The sequence below is a fragment of the Molossus molossus genome, unplaced genomic scaffold (assembly GCF_014108415.1).
Source record: "Molossus molossus isolate mMolMol1 unplaced genomic scaffold, mMolMol1.p scaffold_m16_p_18, whole genome shotgun sequence".
Taxonomy (NCBI): Eukaryota; Metazoa; Chordata; class Mammalia; order Chiroptera; family Molossidae; genus Molossus; species Molossus molossus.
Window position 1 is genome coordinate 25160732 of NW_023425353.1, and position 19541 is coordinate 25180272.

General features: G+C 42.8%; 1 protein-coding gene across 3 annotated transcripts; it reads right to left on the bottom strand.

Moving 5' to 3' along the window:
* Positions 1–729: 729 nt before the first annotated feature.
* Positions 730–14822, bottom strand: CIDEC (cell death inducing DFFA like effector c). 3 transcript variants are annotated; one of them, XM_036266874.1, is made up of 6 exons: positions 14760–14822; positions 13372–13449; positions 12101–12254; positions 6569–6727; positions 6300–6487; positions 730–1320 (listed from the first exon to the last, which is right to left on the bottom strand). In XM_036266874.1, exons 2-6 carry the CDS (start codon positions 13422–13424, stop codon positions 1158–1160), a joined length of 717 nt encoding a protein of 238 aa, XP_036122767.1. In that variant the 5' UTR covers positions 13425–13449; positions 14760–14822; the 3' UTR covers positions 730–1157. The 3 variants fall into 3 exon arrangements, with proteins under 3 accessions (XP_036122767.1, XP_036122768.1, XP_036122766.1); XM_036266875.1 differs by lacking the exon at positions 14760–14822 and adding an exon at positions 14709–14729; XM_036266873.1 differs by lacking the exon at positions 14760–14822 and adding an exon at positions 13692–13759.
* Between the last annotated feature and the right edge of the window lie 4719 nt (positions 14823–19541).

Genomic DNA, 19541 nt, shown 5'->3' on the forward strand with positions numbered 1-19541 from the left:
TGAGAAATTAATATTCTTTGTGGTTATCTAACAGCTCATTTTGAAGTCCTAAGGCTGAAAGTTCTGAACTGTCTGGTAAGCTAGGGAAGGCACTGACTGAGAGCTGTTATAGTTTGGTTAATGCTTTACCACCTAAACACTTACAAGGTTGTAATAAGCCCGGCTGGTGTGGCTCAGTAGTTGAGCATCGACAATCACCAAGAGGTCACCAGTTTGATTCCTGGTCAGGGCACATGCCCAGGTTGTGGGCCCAACCCCCAGTGTCTGTGTGTGTGTGTGGGGGGGGGCATGCAGGAGGCAGCCAATTGATGTTCTCACTCGTCAATGTTTCCATCTCTCTCTACCTCTCTCTTCTTCTCTTTCTACTATAAATAAAGAAAAAATTAAAAGAAAATTATTTTTAAAAAGAAGGTTATAATAAAATGCAACAGTGAGAAATTAGAAGAATGCCTTAATCCCACCCTACCAAGCAAAACTCTTCTGATAGGCAAATTTATTTTGTAAATTGTCATTTAGTATATGGATTATATGGTTAGCTCGAGTCTCTGATTAAATAGACATTAGTTCCAGAATCAACTGTAAAAAAAATTGTTTGGGGCAGAAAAAGTGCTGTTTCCTATAACCCCACATTTTGGAGAATGATTTGACAATATATTCCTCTTTTCCCTTTGACCTTTCCAACCTTCCAGATAGAACCCCACCCTCATCCCCAAAGAATACAGACAAAGATATGTATCAGCAGAAATCATTTATTGCCAACTCTCTAATGCTGTACACTAATGGACCTGACTATTCACTCAAGAGCATTAGGGATGTGGGCCAGAAGGTAGGGAGTGTGGTGAAAATACAGCATGTGAAGACAGGCAGCTGAGGGGCAGACTTCGTGCCTAGCCTGCTGGTAACCAGTCTTGGTCAGCTAAGCTACCTTGGACAGGAGGGAGCTGGGCCAGGTCAAAAACCCTCAGTTTCCTTTGGCCATCCATCCCATCCCAGATTTCCAGCCCTTCCCCCTGCTTCCACATCCATAGTCCTGTGGGGGTAAGGGCAATGTAGGAAGGTAAGAAGCTCTCTAACTGTCAGGCTTGTGGGTGCTATTAGGTGAGCATGGGGTTCCCAGTCTAGTCCTTAGCTGGGGAAGGCCCCAAGGACTTGGGCCTTCATTGCAGTATCTTCAGACAGGTTGGGATGAGAGATGGGGCCTTGACCTTGGGAGGCTGCCCTTCCTCTGTGGCATCCAGAAGCTGCTGCATGTAACAGGAGGTGCCAAGCAGCATGTGACCTGTGGCCTGCATGCTGAAGAGGGCCCAGCGAAGAGCTTCCCTGGGTGGAATGAGAAGGCAATAGAGTCAAAACACAAAGAAAACAGGAACAGATGCTGCTTTCCTCCAGCAAATAGGAGGTCTACAGGCATCACCTGACATTGTACCTTAATTGAGAGGTCCAAAATTCAAACTTATTTAACAAGGTCTTTTTTTTTTTTTTTAATATCTCTTGGAACAGCCATATTGATCTACATAACACGAAGATCATAACTCTGCCCTTCACAACATCTCTTCTAGACTTTGAGGCCTTTTCAAGTCATTTGTAGTCAAGCTAATTTTCAGAGTGTTGGGCATGAAAATGCCATTTTTAAAAATTGATTATTTTTAGAGAGAGAGGGAGAGGGAGAGAGGGATAGAAACATCGACGACAGAAAAACATCAATCGGCTGCCTCCTGCATGCCCCTCACTGGGGATCAAGCCAGAAACCCAGGCATGTTCCCTGACCCAGAATTGAACTGAGCTCTTGGTGTGTGGGACGATGTTCAACCACTGAGCCACACCAGCTGGGCTGAAAATACCATTTTGATCCCACACAGGGTTAGGAGGTTGAAATAATATAAATCACTTTACATGGGGCCTGATGTGTAGAAGGGCAGAGTAGCTGGTTGAATGCCTGACTACTTTAACCAAGTTCTTAGCCAGATCTGTTTAAAAGAGATAGGTGAGTCACTAGGGGTGTCAGTCCTAGGGGGGATCGGAGATGGGAAAACAAAAGGAAAATAAATACTTCCTGACTGATATTAAAACTTGTCTTCTAGCCCTGGCCAGTGTGGCTCAGTTGGTTAGGCGCTGTCCCATGCACTGAAGGATTGCCGGTTCAATTACTGGTCGAGGCCATGCCCAGGGAGGTGTGAGAGGCAGCTGGTGGATGTTTCACTCTCACATGGATGCTCCTATCTCTCCCTCTCTCTTCCTCTCTCTCTAAAAATCAGTAAGATCTTAAAAAAAACAAAACATAAACTTGTCTTCTATTAACCTTCATTCAATAAATTCTGGTGGAGGCCCTGGCCAGGTAGCTTAGTTGGTTAGAGCATTGTCCCCATACGCCAAGATTGTTGGTTTGATCCCTGGTCAGGCCACATACAAGAAGCAACCAATGAATGCATAAATAAGTGGAACAACAAATCAATGTTCCTCTCTCTAAAAAATATAAATAAATAAAGTAAAAAATAAATTCTGGTGGAGGTGGGGTGGGGCAGAAAGACAATTAGAACCAAAAACATCTACACATAAAAATATTTTAAAATGGCCCTGGCCGGTTTGGCTCAGCGGTTAGAGCATCAGCCCGCAGTCCACAGAGACTTGGGTTCAGTTCCTGCTAAGGCACGTACCTTGGTTGCAGTTTGTTCCTGGCCCTGTTTGGGGTTGTGTGGGAGGCAGCCACTCGATGTGTCCCTTTTGTGGTGATGTTTCTCTCTCTCTTTCACTTCCTCTCTCTCCCTCCCACTCTATCTGAGCAAAAATGGAAAAATATCCTTGGGTGAGGATTAATATATATATATATATGTATGTATATATATATACATATATTTTTAAAGTAAAGGTTATACTTGAGATGTATAATCATTTCTTAAGTTAGAGAATCCAGCCTTAAAACCAGCTAAATAGGAATGAAATTCTAACATATGTTACAACATGGATGAAACTTGAAAACATTGTGCTAAGTGAAATAAGCCAGACACAAAAGCACAATCTTATATGATTCCACTTGTATGAGAGCCCTAGAATAGGCAAATTAACAAAGATAGAAAGTAGAACAGAGGTTACCAGGGTCTAGGGGGAGGAGGAGGGGAGAGATAGTGTTTAATGGGTACAGAGTTTCAGTTTGGGATGATGAAAATGTTCTGGAAATGGATAGTGGTGATGGTTGCACAACATTGTGAATATCACTGAATTGTACACCTAAAAGTAGTTAAAATGGTAAATTTTATGTGATGTATATTTTAGCACAATTACAAAATCAACAACAGCCCTGGCCAGTTTGGCTCAGCAGTTAGCGTGTCAGCCTGTGGACCAAAGAGTCTCGGGTTTGATTCTGGTCAAGGGCACGTACTTCGGTTGTGGTTCAGTCCCCAGCCCTGGTTGGGGTTGTGCAGGAGGCAACCAATTAATGTTTCTCTCTCTCTCTCTCTTTCCCTCCCTTCCTCACACTCTGTCTGAAAATTAAATAGGAAAATATCCTTGGGTGAGGATTAAAAAGAAAACAACTAACCACTAGCCAACACCACGTCACTACACTGCAGCTTGCAATTAAAAAAAAAAATGTACTGATTGATTTTACAGAGAGAGAGGAAGGGAGAGAAACATGGATTTGTTGTTCCACTCATGTATGCATTCTTTTTTTTTTTTCCTGTTAATTCTTACCCAAGGATATTTTTCCATTGATTTTTTTTAGATAGAGTGGAAGGAAGGGAGGGAGGGGGGGCGAGAGAGAGAGAGAGAGAGAGAGAGAGAGAGAAACATCGATGTGCCCACATTGATTGGTTACCTTCCGAAAGACCCTGACCAGGTCTGTTGTTTGAATCTGCAACTCAGGTATGTGCCCTTGACTGGGAATTGAACCTGAGACTCTTGGGTCCTCGGGCCAATGCTCTAATAACTGCTGAGCCAAACCAGTCAGGGCATTTTATGTATTCTTGTATGTGCCCTGATCAGGGATTGAACCCACAACCTTGTTGTATGGGGATGATGCTCTAACCAACTGAGCTATTCAGGGCTGAATTTTTTTTTTAATGTTTTCATTGATTTTTTAGGAAGAGAGAGAGATATAGAAACATCAGTGTGAGAGAGAAACATCGATCGGTTGTCCCCTGCAAACCTGCCACTGGGGATCGAGCCTGCAACCCGGGCATGTACCCTGACCAGGAATTGAACAGGGACTTCTCAGTTCATGGTATGACTCTCAATCCACTGAGCCACACCAGCTGGGTGCAATTGTTTTTTGATACCAAGATGTCTCCCAGGTTTAGGTCTGAGAGTCCCACTTCCCCCAAGTGGACTGAAACTTCTTGCTCTGTATATTGAAATCTGCAAACTACTGGCAGCAGGATCAAAACAAAAGAGGGCCTGATATGGTAAAGGAAGAAAATGGAATTCTAGTTATAGAATGAGGCTCAAGTCTGCCAGTGAGTGTCATCTCTGGCAAGCAGAACCACGAAGCCTCAGGCCCCCTCATCTGCATACTCAGTCTGCAGAGAATAAAGTCAGAAAGCCAAAGTCTGTTATGCGCCAGCTACATAGGTTTTGGCAGAACTCTGGAGACGCTGAGAAGGATTTCTCAGAAGCCCCCCTGAAAACAAGGATCATATGCATCTTCATTCATTCTACAGTCATTTGAATTACTGCTCTCTGCCAGCATTCATCAAGGTACTGGAGGGAACAGAAATTCTTGCCCTAGTGGAGTTTGTTCTGACATCTTGTTCTTTAGCTTACAGCATAGGGCCAGGTGCACAGTGGGTACTGAGTAAACACTAAATGAAGCAATTGGAGAAGAGTAGAATCTATCAGTAGAAACAGGCAGGATATCACTTTCTGGTACTCCTTAGCTTTGTGACGCTGGACTGACTGGATGGCCTCTGGTCAGTGGCTACATCCACCTAATGGGGTAAAATTGCTCGAGAGCACTGCTGGAGCAGCTGAGTTTGGGACACACTACCTGAACATTCCTCGTCTTATGATTTAGTAGGTCTCTTGTGATATTTCATTAGGGCTTTCTTTTTATTTTTTAAGAATTTAAAAAAATCTTATTAATTGATTTTAGAGAGAGTGTAAGGGAGGGAGGGAGAGACATCGGTTTGTTGTTCTACTTGTTTTTATGCATTCATTGGGTGATTCTTATATGTGCCCTGACTGGGGATCAAACCTTAACCTTAGGATATCAAGATGATGCTCTAACCAACTGACCCCCACCCCCTACCTGGCCAGGGCTTGATTAGGACTTTCAAAAGTAAAATAGCTCTAGCCAGATAACTCAGTTGGTTAAAGCATTGTCCCCCTATGCCAAAGTTGTGTGTTCTATCCCTTGTCAGGGCACATATAAGAAGCAACCAGTGCATGCATAAATAAGTGGAACAACAAATCAATGTTTCTCTTTCTTTCTCTATCAATCAATAAATTAAAAAAGAAAAATTTTTTTTCAAAAGTAAAATAAAAAGTTTTAAAAGTTCATTAAATAATACAAATGGCTATTGCCCATAAATATGCAAATTAATTCTGTTCTATGGAGGAAAATTATTTCACAGTTCCCACCACCATGGAAAAATCCAATTTTGTATTTATAAATTTAGTTTAGCATTCTTTTTTTTTTTTTTCTTTCCTCACCCGAGGACATTTTTCCATTTTTTGTTTAGATAGAGTAGGAGGGAGAGAGAGGAGGAGAGAGAGAGAGAGCGAGAGAAACATCGACATGGAAGGGACACATCAAGTGGCTGCCACCCACACGGCCGGGGACAAACTGCAACCAAAGTACGTGGAAACCGAACCCAAGTCTCTCTGGACTGCAGGCTGACACTCTAACCACTGAGCCAAACCGGCCAGGGCTATTTTAGTATTCCTGATGGACCTGTACATAGGTGAGGTTTTTAACTCTCATTTGAACTGATTGTAACTTCTTGCTGGTTTTCTCACAATGAGTTCAATAAAATCTCTGACATGCGTTCATTTTTAACAGCTGATTAGAAGACTATGTAGGAAAACTTACTATTTTAAGTGAAAAAAATAATTGTTATAGTGGAAGATAATTATAAAAACTAAATATATCCTGACTCTACTTGGAGGAGTATGTGTACCCCTTTGGCATACACTAGTGAAATCTAAAGCATCAGTTCAGCCATAAGATCTAGCAAATGCTAACTGTCATGCTTTGTCAGCATCAATACCAGTTCCAGGCTCTAAAAAGCTGAGATCCATGTGAGCAGAGAGAGGTTCTCCCATTGCTGCAAACCCACCCTGTCCCCAGCTAATTCTAATTCACTCACTTCATGACGCGCTTGGCCCCATAGCAGTGAAGATTGTAGGAAAGGGAGTATGTGCCATAGAGAGTAGCCTTTATGTTCAGGCAGCCAATGAAGTCCTGTGGGTTCATCTTGTACAAGTCGAAAGTTACACGAGCCACATCGATCTTCTTGGCAGGCTTATGGGAGAGGGAGAGTTGGTACCTAGAGCCCTGCATCAAGACAAGCACAAGGTTGGCACTTCTCAAGGACTTCTGACTCCCAGTGTCCTCGCTCCACAGGTGGTACCTCACCTGCTCTGATGGGGGCTGCCATTTCTGCCCCTTCTGGAGGACCATAAACACTGTGTCGTCTGCCAGGGTTTGGAAATAATCTTCTGTCTCTACTGCTGTGCCATCTTCCTCCAGCACTAGGAAGAAAGGCTTGTCTGCCAGTTTCAGAATGTCCCGGACCTGGGGAATAAGGTTAGTTATGCTTCTGCCATCCCCATGCAACCACAGAGCTGGTATGGCGAAGGCCCATATCACCCCCTCAGCTCACAGGGAAAGAACAAGTGGGCCAGGGTCTATGGATTGGGACTGGAACTCAGGTTCTTTCTGTGAGATGGTATCTCTTGGTACTTGGCATCATCATGGTTAATATTCTAGAAGAGTTCTGTCCAGTAAAAATATAATGGAAGCCACATATGTAAGTTTCTATTTTTTTTAAATATGTTTTTATTGATTTTTTTTAGAGAGAGAGGAAGGAAGAGAGATAGAAATATCGATGTGAGAGACAAACATCAATCAACTGCCCCCTGCACACTCCTGGGCATCAAGCCCACAAGCCGGGCATATGCCCTGACCAGGAATCGAAACAGGACCTCTCAGTCCATGGGACAACGCTCAATCCACTGAGCCACACCAGCCAGGCTGTATTTCTATATGAATTTTAGAATCAGTTTGTCAATATCTACAAAAAGAGAAGCTGGAATTTGTTGTTATTGTTAATCCTCACTCAAAGATATTTTTTTCCATTGATTTTTTTAGAGAGAGTGGAAGGGAGGAAGAGGGAGAAAGAATGAGAGAGAGAGAGGTAAGAGACACATTGACTGATTGCCTCCTATCATAGGTCCTGACCGGGGTCAAGGATTGAACCTACAACCCAGGTATGTGCCCTTGACTGGGAATCAAACCCACAACCCTTTGGTGCATGGGCTGGTGCTCTAACCATTTAGCAACACTGGCCAGGGTGAAGCTGGGATTTTGATGGGGATTGTACGGAATCTGCAGACCAAGTTGGGGAATATTGCCATTTTAACACTAATCTTCCAATCCCTGAGCACATCTGTCTTTTCATTATTTAGATCTTCTTTAGTTCTTCAGTTTAATTTATTTCAACAATGTTAATATTCAATCTGTAAGTCTTATATTTTTATTAATTTTATTCTTAAATATTTTATTTTTATTGATATTATTATAAATTGTTTTCTTAATTTTATTTTAGATTGTTTATTGCCAGTGTATGAAATTACAACTGATTTTTATATATTGATCTTATATCTTACAACCTTGCTGAACTCATTTATTAGCTCTAATTGTGTGTGTGTGTGTGTGTGTGTGTGAGTGTATGTGTGTGTGCACATGTGTGTCTGGATTCCTAAGAGTTTTCAATATACAAGATTATCATCTGCAAATAGAGATAGTTTCACTTCTTCTTTTCCAATTAGATGCCTTTTTAAATAATCTAGCCAAATTACCCTAGCTAGAACTTCCAGTATAATGTTGAATAGAAGTGGCAAGAGTAGATTCTTATCTTATTCCTGACTTTAGGGGAAAGCTTTCAGAATTCCGCCACTAAATATAACGTTAACTGCCAATTTTGCACTGATGCTCTTTATTTCACATATGTAATTTTAAAATTTCTCATAGCCACATTAAAATAAAAACAGGTGCCTGGCCGGTGTGGCTCAGTGGATTGAGTATTGTCCCATGAACTGAGAGGTTCTGGTTCAATTCATGGTCAGGGTACATGCCCGAGTTTTGGGCTTGATCCCTGGTGGAGAGCATGCAGGAGGCAGCCAATCGATGTTTCTCACATCAATGTTTCTATCTCTCTCTCTTAAAAATCAATAAAAAATATTAAAAACAAAAAATAAAAACAGGTGAAATTATTTGTAATATATTTAATTCACTCTAAAATATATATAAGATAAAAATTTATGATTTTACATTTTTTCATATTGTCTTCAAAATCTTATGTGTACTTTCTATTAAGCACATCTCAATTTCAGCTACATATGTTTTAAGAATTCAGTCACCACATGTAAGAAGTAGCTACTGCCTTGGATAGTGCAACTCTAGAGATGAACAGACCTAGGTTTGAATTCTAGTTTCCCTACTTCATTGTTCTAAACTTAGTCAAGTCACCTCATTTCTCTAAACTAGTTTCATCATCTAAAGAGTTAAGGCAAGTACAGTCTTAGAACCTTCACAATGATGAAATGCAAAAGTGTATGAGTTGATAGTCTGGGTTTAAATCCCAGTGAATAAACTTAGCCTCTGCTCCTAGAAAATGGGAATAACTACCTCAAGGTTATGATGATAAAAAATGCTATATATAAGTCATTTGGCAAAGTACATACTCCATAATGTGTATTGACTAAATTTTATACTATACTAATTAAAATGGAAAGAGACCCATGACATGTCATAGGATGAAAAGTCAGGCTCCATACTACATAACCCCATTTAAGTAAATTATATATAAGGATAGAATATTTAGGACATTCACAGTCACACCATTAGTTATCTCAGAATAGCAGAATTTTCATTTTTCTTACTTGGATTCACTAGAAAACATATTTTTCTCTTTTTTCTTTTAATCCTCACCCGAGGATATTTTTTCCATTTTTGTTCAGATAGAGTGGAAAGAGAGAGAGGGAGAAAGGGAAAGGGAGAGAAACATTGATGTGAGAGAGACACATCGACTGGTTGCCTTCCGCATGACCCCAACCAGGGTTGGGGATGAACCGCAACCGAGGTACGTGCCCTTGGCCAGAATCAAACCCGCAACTCATTGGTCCGCAGGCCGAGGCTCTAACTGCTGAGCCAAAGCGGCCAGAGCGCAAACATGTTTTTCTGCTTACAGTCCTTTAGTATAGGCTTGGGATGAGCAACACACCAACAGCAATGAATACACCTAGCTCCTAGACCTTGGTTTCTGAATACTATTCTGCACTGAAATGAAGCAGACCTCCTTAGAAAAAAATAATGAACTCAAGGGCTAGGTCAGGGAAAGTACAAGATGAGCCTGAAATATCTTGTTGCTCCAGAAAGTCAGAAAGCACAACAGAGAAATGGGGCTAAAGGGAGTCAGTCCCACTGGCCAAATCTGGGACAATTTGAGCATCAATAAATAATCTGTTACCATCGTTATATCCCATTTAAATGGGGATACTTGAGTCCTTTTTGATATAAGTAAATGAGTAACTTGAAAATTTAGATGCAGAATGAGCTTTTACTTAGTACAAAGTACTTCCCTAGAAAATAATTAACACAAAGGGAAAAGTAATAACTTTATATAGAGAAGCCTGACTGTACCTTTTAAATTTTCTTTTACTTATATTTTAGAGAAAGAGAGAAACAGATATTTTGTTCCACTTATTTATGCATTCATTGGTTGATTCTTGTATGTGTCCTGACTAGGGATCAAACTCCCAAACCTAGTATATTGAGACGATGCTCTAACCAACTGAGCTACCCAGTCAGGGCCCTGACTATACCTTTTCATTCAAATATTCAAAGTTAAACAGTAATGTGACAAAACAAAATTGTATGCAATTAAATAATTCTAAACTAAAGGAGAGTAAACAAAACAACTGGTTTATAATCTTCACAACAGTCAAGGCCATGAAAGTCAAGGAAACTAAAGAACTATTTCAGATTGAAGGAGGCTAAAGAGATGCACAATTCCCTGGCCAGACAGCTCAGTTATTTACAGCATTATCCCCATTACCTCAACCAATCGATGTCTCTCTGTCTGTTTCTCTCTCTCCCTCCCTTCATCTCTCTCTTTGTCTCTCTCTCTGTCAAATCAATCAATCAATCAATCAATCAATCAATCAATCAATACATTTAAAAAGAGGGTCATAATTAAATAGAACACTTGACCTCAACCTGAGTCCTTTTGGTATAAAGCACATTATTGGAATAATTGGAAACACTTCAATGGAGTCTCAAGGTCAAATGGTAGTTACATAATATTGTATTTTCCTTGATTTTAATGGTTGTATTAAAGTATCCAAGAATGATAGGCATCAGGTTGACAACTTACTCTCAAGGGTTTCAGGAAGTCTCATATTGTCCTTGCAACTTTTGTTAGTTTGAAATTGTTTCAAAATTAGTTTTTTGTTTTTTTGTTTTTTTAATCCTCCAATAGCTTAGTATTAGCTTTTAACATGAAACACAACTGTTTTCTGCCATCGCCAATAAGGGACTTCATACCTTGGTCTCTGCCAACCATATCTCCTTACTCTCTTCCCTCACTCTCTCTGCTCCTTTCTTTCTGTTGCCAAATTTGGAAAGGCAGTCTAGATAGAAGGATGTCCTCCCTGCTCTATTGGTAACTTTTACTTCTGACCTGTGGTCCATCTTAGAAAGCTGGACCCTCACTGCTGTTCCTTATATCCTCTGGAGTTAGGGCTCTGACTAGGAATTCCCAAACTCAGTGGTTGTAAGAGTTTCCCGAAGAACCTGCTAAAAATTGCAATTCCTATGTCTCACTCTTGACCTAGTCAGTCTCAGGGGAAGAAGTCTGGGAAGCCATGTGTTAACAAGGTCATTTTAATGCATAAGGTGGTCCCCAAACCTCAGGGTGAAAAATAGTGCAGAGTCTAGACTCAAGTGTGAAAGAGCCCTTTTGATTCAAGGCACAAGAAATGTAGTCTGGAACAACCAGAAGCCTCACAGGGGAGGGGAAATTGGCTTCCAGGAAGAATGGACCTAATTCAGAGAAATGGGAGAGAGTACCTACAATAGAGGGTTAGGTTGGCTATGATTTCTATATGTTAAACAGACTAGTAATTGGAAGCCTAATTCAAACATTTGAACTGTGAACTATGTCAGGCCTCTGGACTTGCGGATAAACAGGGTCCCGCCCACTGGAGCTGATATGCTCAGGGGCAGTGAAGCGCATGACTAACCTGGAGCCAGAATAGGTGAAGCTGTCAGCTGGGCAGTAGGAGAAGATTCCCCCAACCTGTGGAGAGGGAGCCTGGAAATGGGGAAGGGTGTCATTCTTGCCTGCTGTGACTCCATCTACAAGCACTGTATATCCTTGGTTTCCTCCACTGAAAGTTTGCCTGATTAACAGTTTGAAGAAAGTCTTCCACTGCTAGAGAAAAGGGCTTGCATGGAAGGCCAACGTAGGAGGCAGACTGAGAACTGCCCTGGCTGAAGGGAGGAGATGGGGAAGGGAAAGTCTAAAATCTTGCCCATTTCCCCAACTTCCAGGCACTTCTACAAGTTTAAGAACAATTAGAAAAGGCAACCTAAGGATCTTTCCAGAAAGAAAATATGCTTTGAAAATACCACTAGGAAGACACTATTCTAACCCTCCCCTGTCAACAGACAGACATCACTAATCAACTGGACAGCACTCCAGGCAGGCACTACCAACCCATTTGACCTGGCCTGAGAAAGAAAATCTTTTTACCATGTGAGCCATGAACTTCATTCTTGCTGAACTCCCAGCTCATGACCTGGAGGACAGAGGCAGCAGGCAGGGCCAACTCTGAGCCAAGGTCTCAGTGCTGGGGCTGTGCAGAGGTCAGGCCCACCCCTCACCTTGCGGAGGAGGTCCTCCAGACTGTGCGCCATGATGCCTTTCCGCACACTCCGGTCCTGGGTGCTCACTTTGCAGGGCCGGACTCTGAGGGCCTCTGGGCTGGGCTCTGACAGCAGCTGCTGGGTCACCACTGAGGTGCTCACTGCCACATACCTAGGGGTGGTTTTGGGCATTAGAATAAGCTGTCCGCTTCTTCCCAGCTCTCACCCCATAGCAGGGTAACTCACTTCCCAATCCCTCTAGGCTGAGCTCACCATATTCCTCCTTTCTTACTACCTGCCAACCCTGCGATAGCCTTACTCAAAAGTCAGCTACCTCAGTGCATCGCAGACTTTAATGGGCATATGTCCTCTGGGGATCTTGGTGAAATGCAGATTCTGATTCAGTAGGTCTGGGTGGGCTCTGAGATTCTGTATGTCTAATAAGTTCCTAAGTGATACTGACTCTGCTGGTTCTCCGGCCATGAGGAGGAACAAAGTGAGAGCAGACCCACCCCACGTTCTCCCAATTCCACTTTCCTCTCTTGGCCTCACTCTTCTCACCTGTAAAGTGAGATGAATTGGCAAAGCTGACATCAGTGTAAGGTATTTTTGTTTTGTTTTTAATCCTCACCCGAGGACACTTTTTGCATTCATAGAGTGAGAGGGAGAGAGGGAGGAAGAGAGAGAGAAAGATCAATGCGAGAGAGACACCTCGAGTGGTTGCCACCCACACAACCCCAACCGGGGCCGGGGACAAACTGCAAGGGAGGTATGAGGTATGTGCCCTTAGCGGGAACCAAACCCGGGTCTCTCCAGACCGCGAGCCGATGCTCCAACCGCTGAACCAAACCGGCCAGGGCATGAACTCTGACATACACAATGTAGAATCAAAGTTGTGGAGGAAACCTGGGTTTTGGAGTCAGGCAGGGAATCCTGGCCCCACAACCTATTTGCTAGGTGACTGAGAGCATCCACCCTGTGTCCCAGTTTCCTCCTCTATTAATTCGGTATAATAATTCTCACTTCCCTAAACTGTGGTGAGGTTTAAATGAGATCCAGAATGAAGCACCAAGCACAGTGTGGTGCTGGTTGGGGCTGTGAACCAAGCATTAACGCCACCTGAGGGCTTGTTGGAAGTGCAAAATCTTGGGTCCTACTCCAGACCTCCGGATTCAGAATCTGCATTTTATCAAGATACCCAAGTGACTTATGTGGCACTGAAATTTGAGAAGCTCTGCCCTACAGCTCACAGGTAGCTCCCCTTCCCTTCTACCCTTGGCTCTCCTCACCTGGATAGGGACTTGGGGTTGAGAAGGCTGAGGGACTTCATGGCATATTCCATCCTTGTCAGCTGGACTGCATTGGACCTGGGAAGGAAGCAGAAACAGCTCATTACGGTGGACTGGGAGGGCTTCCTCTCTCTCATCATTTAATAAAGTACAACTCAACCCCTATCCAGCAAGCTTCCACTCTGGTCTCCCCTCTCAACTCATAGACACCTTCCCCACCCCTTCTCCTGTCCAACCCCATGCACACCAACTGGAGACCCCCTCAGTTCCCACGCTCAGCCCCACTCAGCAGCAGCTCCTCCCTCCCTAGTACCACTCACTCCATGTTTCTCTGACTCTGGCTCTGATCACATTGATCAGGGATCCCAAGTTGGAGCTAGAGGCCCAGCCTGGTTAATCCCTGTCCCTGGGGGCAGAGTCCACTTCATGCTGGCAGGAGGTGAGTCACACCACCTCACACTGTTGGGGACTGTTCCCTCAACTGTAGTCCAGAGACATCACAGGTCAGGCCCACACAGGCCAGGCAGCCCAGTCTAAGCCTGCTCTCCTGTAGGTCCTTGAGCAATCCAAACCCTCCTGAGGCTTCCCACTGACTAAATGGATTTTCCTTTCTTCGATGATGGAGACATTCTGTATCTATTCTCTGTTTCCAGAGCTATTAGCCTCATGTGGCTATTGAGCACTTGATATGTTGCTAGTACGCTAGTAAGGAGCTGGATTTTTTTAAAATTTTATTTAATGCTAACTGATTTAAATTTAAATAGCCACTGTGTCTATGGCTATTGGCAACCATGCTGGACAACACAGCTCTAGCTGATAGCCTTGGGCTCACCTGCCCCACTTTATCACCTAGCCCCCTGTGCTCCAGCTTTTGCACAGGTAGTCCCCTCCACTTGCATTGCCTTCCTCTGGCCCAGGGCTAAATGTTTGTAGCTTTGAAGCCCCAGTTGCATTGCTTTCCACTCCTTGGAAAGCCTTCTTACACGGCTCACAAAATTTCTTCTTCAAACTGCCCTTCCTACACTTTAGCCAAGTGTCTGTTTCTGCCTTCGCCCTGGGTGCCTGACCCTGAGATGTTCTCCCTAGTCCTAACTCCCAGCACAGAGAGGGCCTGGAACAGAGCAGGGGGCTCAAGGAGTGGTCATGGAAGAAAAGCCCCCTTCCCAGTCAGGTTAAATCACTCTTTCCTTCTAACAACTTGGGGAAGGGGCCTCCTCAGGCCTGCCGTGCCTGTGAAAGCCCTCTCCCCCACTTTGCACTACCCGTCTGCTTGTCCTGGCCTCACTCCTCACTCCCACTCCCTATCCACAGCAAAGCTCCGCCAAGCTCCACCTCACCTGCTCTCCAAGAGCCAAAAACAAAACACCCCAAAGCAAAAAACTCCTTACCTCCCCCTCACAGTGTCCTAACCTTCGTATAGTACTGCCCTGCTCAGCCCAGCCCTTCCTTCATTTTATTTCCAGCTCCCGGGGGGAGCCCCTCCCCTGGCCTCCAGTGCCAGCTGGGGAAAAGAGCATGGGGATCAAGTGTACAGCTCTCACCCTTGGGATTTCAGGCCAGCCTAACTTCCCAAAAATGCCCCAAAGGAGGGGAGGAGGCATGTTACGAGAGCTCTGGGACAGAGTCAGGCCCAGGACATGATAGCAGGCACAGAGGGCACGGAGAACAGCCTATATGCTATGTGGGTTGTGGCTCCAGTGCCACCCATGTTAACTGATGGAGTGTAGACAAGTTGCCTTATGTCTATGAGCTCCAATTTCTCTCTCTGTACAGCAGAGAATAATGATTCCTGGGAAAGAGGATTGAGTGAGGATTTGTGGTAATACGAGTAAAGGCTTTGCAACAAAGACATTTAATAGATAGAAGAGAATTTTGGTGTTATTAATAAGAAACATATATTATAAATACATAAATTTATAAATATATAAAAATTTATTTATATATGTGTATATATATGTGTGTGTGTGTTTATATATATATACATATATATGTGTGTGTGTGTGTGTGTGTGTATAAATAGCCCTGGCCGGTTTGGCTCAGCGGTTGGAGTGTTGACCTGCGGTCTGGAGAGACCTGGGTTCGGTTCCCATTGAGGGCATGTACCTCGGTTGCAGTTTGTCCCTGGCCCCGGTTGGGTCATGTGGGTGGCAGCCACTTGATATGTCCCTTTCATATCAATGTTTCTCTCTCTCTCTCTCCTTCCCACTCTATCTGAACAAAAAATGAAAGAATGTCTTCCGGTGAAGATAAAAAAAAATATGTATATATATATATATTCTTCAAGAGACATAAAAACGTATGCCCATACAAAAACTTATACATGAGTATTCATAGCATTATTCATAATAGCCAAAAGTTAGAAACAACCCAAATGTTCATCAATTGATGAATAGATAAAACAATGTGGTATATCCATATAAAATATTATTTGTCAATAAAAACAATAGATGCTATTACATGGATGAACTTTGAAAACATATGCAAAGTGAAAGAAGCCATTCACAACAGATCATATGTGTGTGTGTGTGTGTATTTTTTTTTTATCCTTACCCGAGGACATTTTTCCATTTTTTATTCAGACAGAGCAGGAGGGAGAGAGAGGAAGAGAGAGAGAGAGAAACATCGACGTGAAAGGAACACATCGAATGGCTGCCACCCGCATGACCCAACCAGGGCCAGGGACAAACTGCAACCGAAGTACATGCCCTTAGCAGGAACTGAACCTGGGTCTCTCTGGACCACAGGCTGACGCTCTAACCGCTGAGCCAAAACGGCTAGGGCACATATATGTTTTTATGATTCCACTTTAATGAAATATCCAGGATATGCAAAACTATAAAGGCAGAAAATATATTGGTGGTTGTTTAAGGCTGGGCTGGGGAATGAAAGGGGAATGGGAATGACTGTTAATGGGTATGGGGTTTCTTTCAGGGGAGACAAACATGTTCTAGTCCATTAATCTAATCACAATTCATTTTGACAATGGTTGCACAACCCTATAAATATAGTAAAAAACAATGAATTGTATATTTGAGTGAGAAAATTGTATGGTATGTGAATTATATTTCAATAATGCAGTTTTTTTTAAAAAGAGTCCGTCCCACCTGGATGGGGTTGAATCTCCCAGGGAGCGGCCGCTGACTCTCCCCAGAGCCCTGGGAAGGAGTAAGGTGACCACCATCCTGTGTGGCTGAAACTCAGCAAGAGCTCTGAGCACCCTCCAAATCCCAAGTATCCCCACACAGTTCCAGTCCTGTCCACCCTCCCTCTGCTGGAGTCCAAGAAACAATGGAGGCCAGAAAACAGTGGAGCAATATTTTTAAAGTGCTGAAAGAAGAAAAACACAACACTGTCAACCCAGAATTCAGTATCCAGAAAAACCTAATATTCTAGAGTGAAGGTGAAATAAAAACATTTTCAGAAAAAAGAAAACAAAGACCTGAACTACAAGACCAGCGGATCTGCACTAGAAGAAATACTAAAGGAAGTTCTTTAGGCTGAAGGAAAAATGAAGCCAAATGGGAGCTGGGATCTTCAGTATGGAATGAAGAGCACCTAGAACGATGTATATTCAGGTAAGTAGGAAGCTCCTTGGCAGTTGGCTGCAGGAAGCTCACCCAAAGGACAGAGACATGGGTGCACTAGTAAAACCAGCTCCTGGATGGATGTCAGCTGGAAGAGAAAATTTTGAGTGTGTAGCTATGATGTTTATATACTGACCCCTGAACACACTTTCTGGGAACTTGCGCCTGGGGTAGAAGTTGGAGAAGGAGGTGGGAAATGATTGCTTTATTTATCCAAAAAGGAGAACAACAAAACGGCTTGATTATTGATGGAAAAGCAAAGGTTATATGTTTGGGCAGTTTTAAAGAATTTTAAAGAGGGCAGGAGAGGGCTGTGGCCATCTCAGTGACAGCAGCAGCCTGATAGTATTTGATTTTTCTTTAGTTACTTTAGTTTCCTTAGTTCTTAGAGTTCTATTGCTCCTAACTCCTCAGAAGACCTCAATGCGCTGTGAAGAGTAAACACACGACAACCTAGTTTTGTACATACCAGCAATGAAAGCAGCTATAGAAACGGAGTAAACTGGGGGAATTTAACAACAAGCAACAATCAAGTTTCAAGTAAAAACAAGAACAGTTTTTGTAGAAATCATAGACATAAGAGTAATAGAAAGGATAGATATGAGTACTTCTGTCTGCTATAGTGACACCTGAGCTGAACAGAAGGCCTGATGGTTAGAAACTTGAAATAGAGAAGGGATATTCCAAACCAAGAGAATAGCAAGAGCAATAAAAGCATGAGGGCATGAAGCAGCAGGTTGGAGAACTTCAAGTCATTCCAAGAATTTTGCACCTTTACCCAGCTAGCTTCTTATGTTTTATATTCAGCAAATGATTGCTAACTATTTGCCAATCACTGTACTAATTGTTCATGTTCATTATCTCACAATAATCTTATTAAATAGGTACTATTATTATTCCCATTTTATAGATGAGGAAACTGAGGCTTTGAGATTTAAAATAACTTACCCAAAGTCATACAGGTAGTAACCAGTGGAGGCAGTAGTAAACCCCAGGCAGTATTACTCATCTAGAGCCTGTCTTCTTAGCCTTTACTTGTCTCCCAAAGTAAGCAAACAAACAAAGCTTTCAACTGAAGAAGTTACCGTTTGGGTGTTCTTAAGCCTTCTTGTTTGCTGGAATCTATGGGCCTCTGAATATTTAAATAATATCCCATGAAACCTCTGCCATAGCAACTCAACATTTCAGAAGATAATGAGGTGAGGATGGGTGGAGCTTACACTTCTTCAAGTTGTCTCTGACTGTGAGTTCCTGTGTTGATTCAACACCAGAGCCTCAACTCTCACTTTAAAAAAAAATTTTTTTTCTTTTATTTATTTTAGAGAGAGAGGAAGTAAGAGGGAGAGAGAGATAGAAACATCGATGAGTGAGAACATCGATTGGCTGCCTCCTGCATGCCCTGCACTGGGGATCAGGCCCAGGTGTGGGCATATGTCCAGCTATCTGAGCATCCATTAGCTCAGTCAAATTGACATGCAGAATTTTTTTTTTTTTTTCATCCTCACCGGAGGACGTTTTTCCATTTTTTTGTACAGATAGAGTGGGAGGGAGAGAGAGGAAGAGAGAGAGAGAGAGAAACATCGACGTGAAAGGGACACATCGAGTGGCTGCCACCCGCACAACCGACCAGGGCCGGGGACAAACTGCAACCGAGGTACGTGCCCCTAGCGGGAACCAAACCCAGGTCTCTCAGGACCGCAGGCCGACGCTCTAACCGCTGAACCAAACCGGCCAGGGCTGACATGCAGAATTAACCATCACAATGGACTGTGTTTGCTGTGTCCCATAGACTTTGAGTTGTTCTCATTTTCATTTGTTTCAAGGTATCTTTTGATTTTTTCTTTGATTTCATTGTTAATTCATTCATTGTTTAGTAACATGTTATTTAGCTTCCATGTGTTTGTGTAGTTTGCAGTTGTTTTCTTGTCATTGATTTCATACCATTATGGTCAGTAAAGATGCTTAATGTTAATTAAATCTTCTTGAATTAAAAAAAAAAAGTCTGAGCTCATTTTTCTTTTAATCCTCACTTGAGGGTATTTTTTCCATTGATTTTTTTTTTTTTTTTAGAGCGAGTGGAAGGAAGGGAAGGGGTAGAGAGAGAGAAACACTGATGGGAGAGAGACACATCGATTGGTTGCTCCCCATATGACCCCAACTGGTGATGGAACCAGCAACCCAGGTATGTGCCCTTGATGGAATCAAACCCGTGATCCTTTGATCTTTGGGCCGATGCTCTAACTGCTGATCCAAACTGGCCAGAGCTTCATCTTTCTTTTACCACAGGGTTTCACACTAGTGCATCAGAGTTACCTAGAGGGTTTGTTAAAATTCAGATTGCTATGCTCCACCCCAGAATTTCTGATTCAGTATGTCTGGGGTGGGGCCTAAGAAAGTGTATTTTAAACAGATTCCTAGGTAATGGTGAAGCTATGGCTCCTTAGGTACAACACTTTGAAAATCAGCAGTCTAGCACTAGCTGTGTGATGAAACTCCTCTGGCAAATGGGGATTAAAAATAACTCCTACTCCACTGGGTTGTCATGAAGATTAAATGAGATAATTATGAAATGTACTAGCTGTAAAG

What these genes read in the sequence shown, in the direction of transcription:
- CIDEC (XM_036266873.1), bottom strand. An exon ending in TGGAGGACCTCCTCCGCAAG is followed by an intron (nt 6,728 to 12,100) that starts GTGAGGGGTGGG and finishes CTTATTCCCCAG; the next exon opens with GTCCGGGACATTCTGAAACT. An exon ending in GGCAGCCCCCATCAGAGCAG is followed by an intron (nt 6,488 to 6,568) that starts GTGAGGTACCAC and finishes GTCTTGATGCAG; the next exon opens with GGCTCTAGGTACCAACTCTC.